The sequence below is a fragment of the Drosophila simulans genome, chromosome 2L (assembly GCF_016746395.2).
Source record: "Drosophila simulans strain w501 chromosome 2L, Prin_Dsim_3.1, whole genome shotgun sequence".
Classification (NCBI taxonomy): Eukaryota; Metazoa; Arthropoda; class Insecta; order Diptera; family Drosophilidae; genus Drosophila; species Drosophila simulans.
The window spans coordinates 17,568,000-17,583,004 of record NC_052520.2 but is presented as its reverse complement, the minus strand read 5'-3'; the positions used below and the strand labels follow the sequence as shown (position 1 = coordinate 17,583,004).

The 15,005-nt window shown below is 39.4% G+C and overlaps 2 protein-coding genes across 3 annotated transcripts in view; both read left to right on the top strand.

Moving 5' to 3' along the window:
• The window catches only part of LOC6732636 (putative neural-cadherin 2), a 115,040-nt gene that overhangs the window by 75,428 nt on the left and 24,607 nt on the right, over positions 1-15,005 (top strand). The window contains exons 2-3 of one of the 2 annotated variants that reach the window (XM_016178159.2): positions 3,969-4,429; positions 10,988-11,131. In XM_016178159.2, the coding sequence (XP_016025337.1) occupies positions 4,378-4,429; positions 10,988-11,131 (196 nt within the window). In that variant the 5' untranslated portion in view covers positions 3,969-4,377. The remainder of the gene's footprint in view (positions 1-3,968; positions 4,430-10,987; positions 11,132-15,005) is intronic. The other variant, XM_039298543.2, reaches the window with a different exon arrangement.
• LOC27208661 lies at positions 14,019-14,756 on the top strand. Its single transcript, XM_016184229.3, has one exon. It carries the CDS (start codon positions 14,101-14,103, stop codon positions 14,662-14,664), a length of 564 nt encoding a protein of 187 aa, XP_016025339.1. The 5' UTR covers positions 14,019-14,100; the 3' UTR covers positions 14,665-14,756.

Here is a 15,005-nt window from a genome sequence, read left to right as displayed (position 1 = left end):
CCTCAGCTACTCTACAAATTGCAGCTTTCAACAGGATGCCCTGACGAAGGTGGCGCCGGAAAATCCTTTAAGCCCGGGAATTGCTTATGCCAAACGTCAGGCGGCGAACTACTGGAACAAGAGTTTCTGAGCTGCTGAGTTTCTGCTTCCTGTTCCCTGCGGTCGGATGTCTTCAGCTGCAGCTCTACATCTTAAATTAATGCCGTGGGAGTTGGGAGTCGGGACCAACTGCAAAAGTTGGCCACCCCACAAAACAAAGAAAGCAAGCTGTAATTAATTACATTTTATTTGGGTTCCGCTGGCCCGGGAACGATTGATTATTTCGTGTGCGCATATTTGCTGCTTCATTTGTTTGCCAGCCCGGGAAACTTGAGCCAAAGTCCCATTTTCCTGAGCAGTTTCACCATCCACCACTACCTCCACCCTTACCAAATCCGTCTTACAGTGTCTCGCTAATTGAATTGTTAAGCGCATTTGATGCGCTTGCCAAGTTGCTCTTTAAGGATGCAATTTTGCTGGGAGCTGCTAGTCGGCGAGCGTGCAAACACTCGAGTGGATGGAATGGATGTTTGTCTGCAACAGGCAGCAATCTGCTGGCTGGGGTTTTCCCCGGAAACGCTGCTTATAATTGTTTCCCCCGCCCGGCGCAGGCACTTTTCCATCTGCCGACGACCGCCTTCATTCACTTTGTTGTTCTGCAACTGTGAACAGCAACAACAACAATAAGGACATACATATGTTGCCTGCTTGTTCTGGTTTCGCTGTTTTTACAACTTCAAGTTTTCATGTTTTTCCATTTATATGGTTTTTTTTTTTTACTTCTTTTATGCGTTTTTATTTTTTATTATTCCGCTCCTCCGCTTTTTTTTAAACTTGGTTCGCCAGATGTTGGCTTTGGCTTTGGCGTGGCTATGTGGGTCACTCACTTTTTGCGTTGTTAACTCATTTGAATTGCACGTCAACAATTGTGAAAACAAAGCGAAAACTTTTGCCATTTGTTCGGCCAACAACAAACAGCATTCGACAGCACCAACGCTTACAACAACAAGTGCAATAAAAGCAACAAATTTGTCGGGGGTTCCCAGAATGCAAAAGCGCTTTGGGACTTGAGTTCTATCTGCTAATTCCTTAGATCATCCCCTGCGTAGACACATACATGTTTTAATTTTTAGGAAAACTTTCCAATTGCGACAATCAAGTGCACTTTGTGTTGCATTAAACAATGCGTAATTCGCTGGATTAAGTCCCTCTTGTGTAAAGCCATTGTGATTGTAATGTTTTCACTAGGAAAATAACATTTAAATCAAATTGATATAAAGTAATTAGCTATTTTCATTTTAATTGCATTTTTCTTGTACGAGTGCTTAAACAAAACATAAAAAGAAAAAACTTAAATACAAACAATAATGTCAGCTTAATCATCCCTCATCGATGCTCAGTTATTGAAAGTTGCGCTTTTAAGCAAAATAATGAAGGGATTTGTAACTTTTGCCGTTTTAACATTTTTAAATTTCACATGTGTGCGTTTGCACCTATTTTCTTGTTTTTCTCTTAGAAGTTTGCAATATAGTGCTTTAAAGTGTGGCTTTTTTAAAAATCAAATGTCGGCATTTCTTCTCAACTCAGCAGGTGGTCGACAAGTTGCGGCAGCTGCTTTTCATAAATAAACGAGTTGATTTCCTGTGGTCTCCATAAACTTGTCATTCCACATCCATTTGGTAGATATCACATTTCTTTCGTTGCTCCTGCCACTTTCTTGCAAGTGAACTCTGCTAATTTACTTGGCTGGCTTCCTTCCCCTGGCCACAAAATCCACCGTCTTTGGTGGAGGCTTGTGGGATCGGGCAAGTTTATATTCATTAAACTTCCGCCACATTTTGCGCTTTATATTTTGGCGCTTTCAAATGTCGGCCCGGGACACTCACTCGACTGAAGTATACCCCTCCTCATGCTGCCCCGTCGCCCGGAAGAGTGTGCGGTTAGTTTTGGCCGGAAAGTTTATGCTTTTGTATTTCCGGCGGGGCTGGGCAACAGTTTTACCCGCTTCCTCTTCGTTATTTTTCTTTTCTGCTTTGGCCGACTTCATCTTGGGCCGGAAAAGTGCAATTTCGAAATTTGTGCTGCATTGAGGCTTTCTTTTCGTCGGTCCGTTTGAAAGAAAAGTTAAGAAATGAGCATGTTTAACTTTTTGGCAGGCAAAGGAGCATAAGACAGCCGGCCGAAAACAAGAAAAACTCTTGTTTGCCGACTTCAATTTTCCATCTCCCGTTTTTATTCGATGCAAGGCAGCAGCTGCCGTTTGAGCAGGAGCTTGCATAAATTTGCATAAATTGCGTTAAAGGCGGATTATAGAGCTGGCAAAATGACTTAAAGACGGCAAGTCTGACGCTAATTTCCCTGACCTCAATTTTTCCCCAGCTTGGGTGCTGCTCAGCAAATCGCTGTGAAATCGGGATAATGCGGACAAAAACCAGCTCAAGTCTGAAGAATATTTATTATGGATTTAACCTTACTCGTAAATCTGATGTACATTGTTGATTGTTCCTAAAATATTTAATATAAAATGGCATTTTCCTTTTGATGGTGTTATTAGGTCACATTCATTTTTCCTGCTCTATATTTTTATTCATATTTGAGCGTGCCAGTTGGCTGGCAATTGATTTGGCCAGCTTTCGCCGGCTTACGGGCTTATGACAAAACCACCAATAGCCCATCAAAGTCCAAGCAGGCTATTTGTATGCGGTGCTCGGCGCCAGAGCGAAGCAATTGAGTCACTAATTACTTTGCCTTGGCTTTAATCGTTTCGCAACGCAGAAGTGGATGCTTCTCCGCCGGCCAGCTGTCCATTAAAAGTCCCTTCCCAAGTGGGCCAAATTGTTAAAGTACATTTCGGGGGAGGTGGGGCGGTGAAACGAGGCTTCGCCATTACCCCTTATAGCATAAACAATTAAATATTTAGGAGCCTGTCCACGCCTCCGGATAAAGGTCAAGGCTGTGGCCAGGACTAAAAAGCTCCTTGGGCGGATTTTGGGCAGCTTTAGCTGCGTTAATTGGCCCGCCTTGGCCGGCTTTTGTTTGGTCTAGGCCCAAGTTAGCTAATGGCCAACTGTTTGAGCAGCGTTTGAGAATTTCCTAGGCAAGTTTGGCAATTCTAATTGCTAAGACTTAGGCGCTACCTCGCCTGGAGCTCTACCGAAACTAGAGCATATCCTTGGCCGCAGCTTGGACCTCTAAATAACGAATCTGTTGCAATAAAAGTAATGAGCAACTTTTTATGGGATTAAACGCTTACTTTGGATAGAATTAACTTCGGTCTTATGCAAATAGTACAGATTCATTGAAAACTCTTGTTTATAACTGTAATTAATATATACCATCAAACAAAATTTTGCATATAATAATGTTTACTTTTCTTAAGTTGCTTAAGATGAATTTCTTCATTCACTGATTCAATGGCAAACTTAACTTGACCTGTCAATCAATCATAATCATAGAACTTTTCAAGTTCTTAGGACCCATAATAATGTTATCAAAATCGTAATTATTCTTAACATAACTAGTTAACCTCACCCAACCTTGTCAGTCATTAAAAGTTACTTTCATATTTTTGGGAAACAAAACTTTATGTTAACCAAATCTAATTAAGTGGCCACGAAAACGACCGCAACTGCTGGAAAAGCTTGCTTAGAGTTTTTGACAATGTGACAAGCTTTTAATAGCTTCGGATTATGTTGGCAATGGGGATAATGGCGAAATGTGTGTGTGTGCGAGACATTGTTGCTGACTTAAATAAACAAACAATTTTAATTGCCATGCCAAGGACAAATTTAACCAGTTTAATAAGCAAAACGAAAGCTTCAAAACTCCGCTTAAAAATTTGGATAAACTCAAACAATTTCGTTCAAGGTCGCGGCGCGATGTGAAATTTTTAGTTTATGTAAAATATTTTTGGTGGCTTGTGCTTCTAGCTAGTCGCTGAGTGCAAAATGATAGCTTGAGTTGTACAAACGAAATATTAATGCCAACTACTATGAAACACGCGCAGCGTTTTGATTTGTGTGAACGCCATAAAAGTGCACAGCGCAAATTGCAAAAATACCTCAAAGGCAACAACCACCGCAGCAACTCATTAAAACTAGTGCAAATCAACAAAGGGAGCTGGAAAACCGGAGAGCTCGAGAATCGCGAGCTGGCACAGGCAAACTTATCATTTTAATCACAGGAAATTGCGGAAAGGTGTCGCTGCAGCAGAACGAAAGGAAAACACCTGGCCAGCCAAATCGACGCAAATTAATTACTCAGCGCTTTGCGACTTTCAGCAGTTTGTTCACTTACAGCCGCCGAAATAGCTTCTGCTGCCATTGAAACTGCGTAGTTATGGTCGATCCATTAAAAATCTTTTGGGTTTTGACAAATAGCACCTATTTGGGTAAGTGTGTACGGCCATTTGAATACCCTCTAACTGAGATCTTTTGTGTAGCTACTTATAAGTGCACATGATTACTTACCCATGCGTCCCAGCGTCGTTATGGCAATGTAAATGGTCTTGTGAAAATTTCATGAAGTGTAATTTGTTGCGGAGGCGAGAGTGAAGGAGTCTGAGATTCTGGGTCTGCACGTGTGTACGTGAGGGATCCTGGCTAACGACGCCTCCGGGGATGTGGCTGCCCCTCGTCTTAAATATGCAGTTATGTTTCCCGGCTCTTTCCGGCGCAATTTTCTTAGTTGATTCCCTCTCGACGTAATGAGGAATGTAGCCAACACTACGGGCAGGCATATGGCTAGAAATAAAATACAAACATATTTTGTTATGTTTTTGCTATGTTTTATATTAACAAAAATGTCTTGGATCTTAAAATAATAGCTCCAATAAACATTTATTCAACTAGGGAACTTCTATGTACGCTACTTACCTTCAACTTAGGGATAACACAGCGTTAATGTACCAAACTCATAATTAGATTGACATAAAGTAGAGAGACTTTCGTTTTGAAAAGGGGTAGTCTAATCTAGTTTTTAGGCCAGGAAACATAAGTTAGATAGACAGACTGCCAGACTACACTCCCTCCCGTTCCTTAAGGTAAGACTTTCCAGACTCAATCGAAACTTTAAATTAATTCCCGATTAGGATGACTTTTAATATTGACGCGCACGAGCCGTGACACGGCACACATGTCGTATACGCAACACATCTTCACTGATAAAAGTGCAATTTCTGCGAACCAGCTTTTTAATTGCGGCTTTTGGTGCTGTTCCACCATTAACCCTGTCATCACAGCCCAGTGAAAACCACCCCGCTCGTCGGATGTGGGTCGTAATTAACACGCCGGTGCACCGCGGTGGACCGTCCTGTTTCTTAATGAACAGCGGCGATGAGAGCGATGAAAACGAGGCCCATAAACAAGGTCTCCACCTCACCTTGTCCTCCTGTCCTCCTGCCCGAGAACTCATTATGACTGGCAAAATATTTGTCAACTCATCAGAGTTGTGGTGGGGGTCTGGGAATAGCGCCATATTTTTTTTATATCGGTACACCGAACTGTCTACACTTTTCCCCCTACTTTTACGGACTATTTTGTTTTGCTGTTTGTCGCTTTGTTTGTCACTGTCCGCCGCGCACACTTTTTAATTAGTCCTGGCTGAAAGGAAACTCACAGGAATTTTAATGCGCAACGCAATGCAGGAGGTGAGTGGCAAAAAAAAATCTTCTAAGCATTTCATAAGTTTAATTAACAATTTCTTGTGTGTTGGTTAACTCGCGAAAAGCCCAGGGGATAAAGCTGAAGTGCAGGTCACTTCCGGCATCGGATGTTGGTAACGATGATCATCATCATCGGGCCGGCTAATGAATACAAATATTCCGCGCTCTTGGACCCGGTTTTAATTGAAATTTCAGCACAACAAAGAGGCCCAAGCCAAAGGGCCCGAAAAAATTCGAGCTGGCCATCATCAAAGTTAATGAGCTGCACGTTACTGGATACAAAAAATGAGAATTGAATACATGGCCGGCTGGGTCCAAGGGTATTATTTGAATTTCGTGGGGTTCAACGAGTTCATTTAACGGATTTAATTGTACTTTGTTTTAGATGGAGATGAGTCTGTGCAAAGGGTTTGCCTTGTGAGATTTGTTTTAATGCCTACACAGCAAGGGGTCAAAATGGATGAGCCTAACAGCTAACCCAATAAATGTTGAGCCTAAAGATAGAATAATATATCATAGGTTTGTTTTTCATTTAACATTTTATGGTCTTATCGATTTACTATTCGTTGTACTAATTATTTATTATGTTTTATTTATGGAAACATTTATACCGAATGTCAAGTGTCAGCAGCAGTTGTGTGCAAGATCACAGTGCGTTGACGGCAGCAATAAATTAATGGTAGAACTAATTATAAAACTGCCGCGTCCCAATCACTTATGTCAGAAGTCAAATGAGTTGCCATTATGCAAATGCTCAACTGACAAACGCAGCGCAACAAAGCCGAACCCTTGGCTTTCATCATACATCAACATAATGGGCGTGTAAAAACTGTCAGGCAGTTTAAACTTTTGCCACATGGCATATCACGCATACGCACTGTTAACATCCTTCCTCTTCCGCCTGCCAACACTTGGGGCATTAAACTAATAATAACTTTTACACGCACAATTGGGTGGTGTTTTCCGGCCTTCACGCCGCCCCATCGATCTCTGTCAATATTTGTTTTAGTTGGGATAACCGAAAACTTTTTTGCATATTACACAGAAAACTAAGGGGAAAACTTAATCTAACGTACATGAGTAAACACAACATAAGATTATCATACACTTGCTGCAAATTTATTGCGCGTTGTTTGTGTGTGTTAACTAAGCTCCGTTTAACGCCTAGAGGATTAAAATATTGCCGCAAAAACATTATGGTTATTTATTCGCACTCTACTTCTGCACATTTTCGGCCGTGTTTATTTATCTGTCTGTTTGTTTTGTTGTCAAACGATTCGCCCTGAAAACTAATTAGCAAATTAAAACTTGTAATTTATTTATTTGCGGCATAACTTTGAAGGCGTTTGTTTAACTAGATTTTCCACCAAAGTAAACCATGCCAAAGGGCATAAAGTACGGCCTCGGTCACCAATAAGACAATTTCGGTTTTCTTTGTATGCCAACACACTTTGATGTTTGTGGCTGAATCTTAATCAGTTAAATTACCCGAATTTTTGATGAGTTGTGAAGTTTGAAAATTAAAGCACTATTGCAAGATATAATCAATTTAAATATAAAATAAATAAAGTACCGAAATAATTTCTTTAAGTCCATCTAAAAATATGAAAAATTGATCTATCGAGAAGCTTGTATTAAATTCACATGCAAGGATTGGCGTTCAAAAAATACCACCCAAAAAGGGATAAGCTTTCAGTTGTCAAAGGAAAAGAGCCCCACATTTTCCCCACCTTCCTGTCAGTTTTAATGTGATGCGCTTTGTTGCCTTCTGGAAAATGTAGCTTCCTTTTTTGCTTTACAAAAACTACTTTGACTATTTCTGACTTTGCGAGAGTCTGCGTCTGTGTATCTGTGTGTTTTCCATGGCTGATTTGAACAGCTCTGACATTTGACGCCACTTTGCACACATTTTCCCTTCTCCCCTTTTTTATTTCTTTTGCTTTGCTGAACAAAAAACCAAAAAAAAGGAAAAACAAAAAAGAATTCTAAAGCAGCATATAAAATAGAGAAATGTTTACGGGGTTGCAAAAGAGCGAAAAAAAAAAACAAAAATAGTGCCAGCTGCCAGTCATTCATGGACTGACATATGGCTCACCAGCAGGTGGGCGGCGATGCGGCAGGGGGCGTGGCCGGGCTTGTTAGTGTGCCAGTTATGCGACCATAAATAGCTGACGGCAGCTCACCTGCCACTGCCCTCGGCCACGCCCCTTACGCCTCACGCCTCCGCCTGCACGTTAATAGCTTAAAGTGAGCCCTTTTGACTGCCCCTCTGCCAAGCGATGGAAAAATGCGGGAAAGTGTGGGGAAATGGGCGAAAAGCGGAAAAGCGAGAGCATGCTACCTGGCTGATGACTTGGGCGCAGCCCACTTTGCTGCTCAATTTAACGCCAACAAAAAGGCAGCCACTTTAACCAAACACCAGGCATTGCTTTTCTGCGCGGAACATCAAGGAGCTAAGAAATGTGATAACACAAAGATAATACAGATACAGATTAGAAAAATATCTTGAGTTAATTTGATCTGATTTAACATTTATCGCTTACTAATCAAACCTGTATTGGTTATGGGAAATTAATTCTTGTTCTATAGTTTATGTGACCACTATTAAACCTTCAAATTTTATGTGAAGCTAAAGTATTTTAATAAGAATAAATAAAGTTAAACATAAAAAGATGACGAGTTTCTCTTAACAAGCCTAACACAAACAAAGCCAACGCATCGTAGTAAATTAGCGAATAAAGTTGTCACTGATATGAACATTCTTTTTACGTTACATATATTTTTCTTTCGTTTTTTTTAGTTACAGTCCATTCGCAGGCAACCCCTTTAGTTTACTGAGCCATAATGCCTGAGTGCCAAAAAATTAAGTCAAGATACCTGGGGGCGAAGGGAAAAAACACAGCGAAATGCAATTTCAACTGCCAGAAATGTTTGCTCATCGTGTTTGCGTGTGTGTTTGTATTTATTCAGTATATTGTAGCAACACGCATCGGGGTCCTTGGAGTTTTCTTCCTAAACGCTTTCCACTCAACTCGCTTTTCCTTCTTTTTAGGGTCTTATTTATACGAGCCTTTGGCCTGGGCTGATGCCCAAAAAAAAACAGAGTGTGAGTGTGTGCGTATTTATTTTGCTCATTTCTCATTTCCTTTCATTTTCTGGGCCAAAGAAGGACTAACACGTAATAGCTAGACTTACCTGCAACCTAAGTAAAGCAAAGAACTAAATTCTAAATTAGATTCTATTTGTCTTAGCCCATACTTGAGTATGAAAGAGCTGAAAGGCGAGGAGTTCATTCATTTTTATATTTTTATTTCCATGAAAAGAATTTCAAGTTTGACTTGAGCATTCAAACGAATGAATGACGTGTGTGAGCGGAGAATTTGTAGGAGCGCCGCCATAAACACACTTCACAGAAAAAGGGCGAAAGCTCATTGCATTTCGAATTTCCCGTCGAATATTTAATTGGTTTCTCAAACTTCTCGTTCCCGCAACTTTTGACAAAATTCAATTAAGTTCCTTGCAAAGCAAACAAAGCCAAAACAAATTAAACGTTCAACAGATTCTGTAATGCAGTGCTTAGGCAAGTCAAATATCGAAAGTTTACTCAACACTTCCGCTTGGCCACCAAAAATTGTATTTCCAATTTATGTCATCTGCAAAACAAGCGTAAAAAATATAAAGTAACATCCCAAGGACCTTGCTCATATGTGCTTTTTGTTTGCGCAAAGGATAAATAAATTGCACTCTTGCGAAAACGTACATTTCTTGCTAAAACTTGGAAATTTCGAAAGCAGCTTTAAAAACTATTAAAGACTATAAGTGTTGAGTGCATTTCACAGAATGCTTTTGCAGCCGAAAGGATTGCCCCGGCAACTGTCGTCTTTTCAATATTTCGTATACGCAACGTGCGCCTGCTGGCCATTTTAATTCTTCCATCTCCATACTGCAACTCTGCTCTTTTATGTTGTGGGACTGGCCGTTCACTCTGGCTGCTCTGGCCGTTAACGAGCATTTATTCTTGGCGAATGTATACATTTTATCGTTCTCATATTTATGCCGAAGTTGTGCAAGCATTTCGTGTTTTTTGTAAAAACAGATTATTGCTTCCGGCATGTGGGAACCGATGCAAAAACAAGGCGAAGGACCTTTCAAGTCATTCTCAGGCTCTTGGGAAAATTGAACGCTTAAACCACTTTGTTAGTTAGGTTGGCAAAGACGCATCTCGAAAATATTTTAGTAGTCCAATAAAGTGGAACTTAATTATTTAGGGAAAACTTAAGAGCTTGAAAGGATTCCTTTGTTAATGACCCGCCTTTTATATGAAATTCATATTTTTCGGGAAACAATTGTCAAGCTCACCAAAGTTAAAAAACTTTTTCTGTGGGGATTGCTAAAATCCACGCTTATTTGTGAAGTGCAATTTCCTTCCGTATTTGCCTTGAGCTCTCCTAGTCGAATAAAACTCATTAACGCACGTTCCCGTTCCGAAAACTAAACTACACAACTATCCAGAAAGTTTTGTTTGGCAAGACATTAGCAGGAAATAAGCAAATAAAGTGAGGCAAACAAACGTAGCTGCGCTTGCCGAAGGGAGAGCCGGAAAATCCCTCAATTCGCAGTGCACTTTGTGAAAACTTATTTTGCTTTCGACTGGAAAAGGGGGACACAAACTTTTCACTTTGAGTAGATTGTTTTGTGATTTCTGCTGGCTTTTAGTTGCGCACATATTTCTAGGTTCAGTATATTTGACTGAGGCTTTATCTGGTGTAGCAAGGGGATAACATGCCAATAGTTTCCCTTACAAGCTGAGAAATTTGGAAAATCAAAAATTGTGCACCACAACAAAGTAATGTACCATGTACCATCAAAATTATTTTTTCGTTGTAAAGCCAATTTTTTCATACTAGATTATTTCAGTATGCTAATACATTTTCCTTAATATTTTTGTATAAAAACATTATTATGTTTGCTTCAATTTTAGGTAGTAGCGAATTTATAGCTCAGGCCAGTTATTTTCGGTGTATAGTAAATTTGGTGATATACGTATGTGTGGGGTGAGAGTACTACCCTCTTTTATGCCTGCCACGTTTCGAACATAAACGAATAAGTATACGACTTCCTCGACCGCAAAAGGAGGCACGCGCGCAATTTGTCAATCAATAAATTTGCCATAATTAATGCTGCTTATTGGCATTTCATACACTAAGAGCATGCAACCGAGCAATCTATTTATACAGTATGAGTATCTATATCATGGCTGGCTTTCCTTTTCTTTCTCATTTGCAGTTACAAAATTTGTACGCATTGGTATTGCCGACAAAAACGATTCACCGCCGTATTTCGATAGATTTCTGTACGAGACTGAAATCGATGAAAATGCCGATTTGCAGAGCACTGTCCTCACTGTCAACGCCAAGGATCACAATGAGTGTGAGTAACAACAATCCAAGCACTACACATAAACAATAAACCGTCCCTTCATCAGGCTTAATGTGATTTCGTCCTTCTATTGGAATTAGGTTTTTGCTCGAGCGAGGATATTCGTACTTAATCGCCTGAGCAAAAGAATATAAATTGCATGAACTACCAATTGATTTCATTAAGTGTTTCTTTAATTGTAATTGACCGGGGGCCATACGCTCATATCATGTCCAACGATTTGCATTTGAAAGACATTAAGACGTAGACAGCTGCTTCAGGGAGAAAGTCCATCAAGAATGTCAGTGAGCTTTGGCTACATACATGTATATGCAGGAATTATTCGAGCAATTAAGGACATGAAACTAGTAATTTATTCAGAGCACGGCAATCATTGCCTTTATTGGTTTGCCTCATTACGTTTTCAATTTAACAAAATTTTGGTTAAAATTAAAATACTTGATAAGCTCAATTGAGGCATTATTTCTTTATTTTTGGAACTACTGATTCAGTCTGTAAATTAGAGCACGTCAATTGCAGCATTTCAGTTAAATTGTGACATAAACAACTTTTCAGAATATATAAAATAAATAAATTAGGCAAGAAATAAATAAATAAATAAATATCTGAAGTCCGTAATCTATTTACCTTCTCACTTATCGCAAACTAAAGTAAAAGCAAAAAGGCAGTCATTGGAGAATAATTGGTTGCCTGATATTGTCAATTCATGCGATTGCGACATTTTCAGTCGGCTTGAGTCATGAATCCTATGACTTCCTTCCTTCCTTAAGCCACAAAAAATTATACGAAAAAATACTCGTGCATAGGGGGACGTCATAAACATTTGGCAAAAACCAATTGGGCAATTTCCCTCATGGGGCCGCAGAAAATTTATGCATAAATATTAAACAGGCGTTCCAGAATATTTTCCCCTTCCTCGCAGTCATAATAGACATTTACAACATTTATTTATTTTAATACATAGCAATGTTTGTTTGTGTGTGCAGCCATTGTTAAATATTATTAGGCATCGGCCATGTACCGCAAATATTTACGAAACATTACAAAAATATAAAAGCTCAGTAAGGCCAAAGATACATAGCAGAAGATACAGCTCATAGTCATGCATAAATCCATAAAATACAAAGACAAACACAAGCGGAGAGCAAGTGAGCATCTAATATGAATATTTGTATATCTGTCTATTGATTCCCATGCGGAAATTATTATTGTTAATACGGCTAGGGACGGGGAAAGTTCTTCGTCTGCGGCAGATACGATTTGCAGCACGAAAAACATTCAAAATCTCATTGAAAGCGTTTAACAACTTTCTCCCTACCGACGGCAGAGGCAAACTCGTGGGTAGAACTTTGTCTTCACTTGAATCAGTCTCCCCAACAGCAACAGCTCTCAAAGGACATCGGAGAAGACAGCGAGTCCTTGTTGTCGCCGTCGCGACGACTGCGAAAAAAGCATTAACCCGAATTGGAAAAAACCAGAGCAGAAACAACAAAAGCACACTGATACAAATCCTTGTTATGCACGGTATTGTATATCTAGAAGAAATAAATGCTAGAGATTACAATGTAATTGTTATACCTACAGGTTACTGAATAAAATATCTAAATTCTATTGTATCATTCAATAACAAATCAACTCGAAAAGAAAACATAAATGAATTGTTATATGTGTATTTTTTAATTACCAAAATATTCACCTAAAATAATATAATATGTGTAACTTATACATAGATGTTGTAATTTAAATTCAAAGGTTGACACAGCAACGGATCCCACTGTAATCCCCCCAGAAAAGGGAAACAGAGCCGGCGAACGGAAAAATAAATGGGCACACGAAAATTTTGAACTACTCGCTGAAGGAAGAGGATTTTAGCTGTGTGTGTGTGAGTCGCATAGAATATGAATTGAAGGCTGAGACCAACAAAACAGGGTCAGGACAAATCTCTTATGCGACTCCTTGCGTTGCCATGTTTGTGTCAACTTGGAAATACGAATGGAGCTGTAAAACTTTTGTGCCATTGCGTGCCACATTGCGAATTTATGAGCGAAAAGATTATTTATTTGAATGTGCGCGAGTGGTTGCCATGTGTTGGCCAAATGTTGTCACATTCGAACCAGTTCGAAGAGGTCTAGGCGGCCAAACGAAGCTCATTTATTTCCCTGGCTTTCCCATCACTTTAAGGACTCGTTTTTAAAGACCCACCCAAGAGCTGGCTGGGAGGAAAACCAGGAGTCGCACAACCTTTCAGTGTGTGCCATAAAAACACTTATCCGACACCCCAACCTTCAAATAAAAAGGAAAGAACAAAAAATGAGCACACGAAGACCTAGAAAGATCAAAAAACCATGGCAAAAAACGAGAATGTTTTTGCCTCCACTTTTTAAAATGACTTTTCATGCTAAATAAGTACACAAACAACATCGCAAAGGTTGCGAAGGACGAGCAGGGATACTTTTACTGCCTTTTCTGCTCCCATGTGAGCCTGGGTCTCTGGTGTCTGTATATTAATTTATTATCATTATCAGTGATTTAAAAATGGCGTCATGACATCGTAAATTGTAAACGTCATTGTCTAAGACTGGGGACTACTTAACACGACTCGCTTGAGCTACTCCTGATGTTCACGTTGTTGTTATAGTTTGGTTTGAAAAAATTTGAAAACAAAAATAAATAGGTTCTTGATGGAGATATTTCATATATTCGCGTTCTAGCGTTAAAGTGTAAACAGAATATATAATTAATGTTTCAAGAGAGGGCGGCCAGAGAAGTTTTTTAATAAATATAACACTGGTTAAATATAATTTTATTGGATTGGCTAGCGTAAATAGATATTGTATACTTTTGTAAAAAGAAATGGGAAATTGACTTTACAACATAGCACAGTAAGCGTGGGAGTTTGCCTGTCGAATTGGATGTGAACAGAACAAATCGGAAAAAAAATTAAAAGCCAAAAAATAAACATGAGTCCCATAACGCGAAAGCGTTTACTGCCTTTGGATGAGGAATCTCAGCATATCGGTCCGACAAATCGATGTGGGAGCAACTGCATCAAAAAGAAGTTAACAAAATTGTCCCTCCAAAGTATTCCAGGCGTCGATAGCATTTCGCAGAAGCGATCGTTTCCTTGGGAGGACAACTCGCTTGATATATTTCCCGCAAAGCGATTACGAAATCATATCATAAAAAAGAATTTGACAATTATTAGCGAACCAGAGGTCCCGAAAGAGTTTTTGATGGGATTGCCAGTATTACTTGATAGTGACTATAGTGATTCGGAGGAATGTCGCCCAAAATCGGAGAAACAGATGGCCAAACCGGAAACTGAAGATGACCGAAATCTGTTTACCTATCAGCAATTAAAATCAATGTGCTGGGAAATGATGAAACAATGCGAAGATGGTGTAGTGCTGGAATATGAAATAGCATTGACTCAAAAAATGGCAGAGCAGTATGATACATTTATCAAGTTCAACCACGACCAATTGCAGCGAGAATGTGAACATGGGGCTAGTTATTTGTCTTAGTCAAGACAGTTTGTTGTGTTACTGTTTTATTAATTTGTTTTAAAAATTGTTTACGTGAGTTTAGCAAGAATAAAAAAATATCTCTTCGCTTATAAATTGTATTTATACTGTGTATACGAGTATATATAGCTGTCATAAAGAAATATCTTAAATGGATTGAATTAATGTAGAAATCTGTTTAAAAACCTTTCGGAAACTCACTGATCAGCTCTCCAACTAATTCCTTAATTGTGCAGAAAGCTATTATGGCCCACAAACAGCAAAAGTGGCCAACTTTTAATGCCTCAAAACTCCAGCTTCCTGACATCCTGCTCATCCAGTTCCCTTCCCCCGCTCAGCTA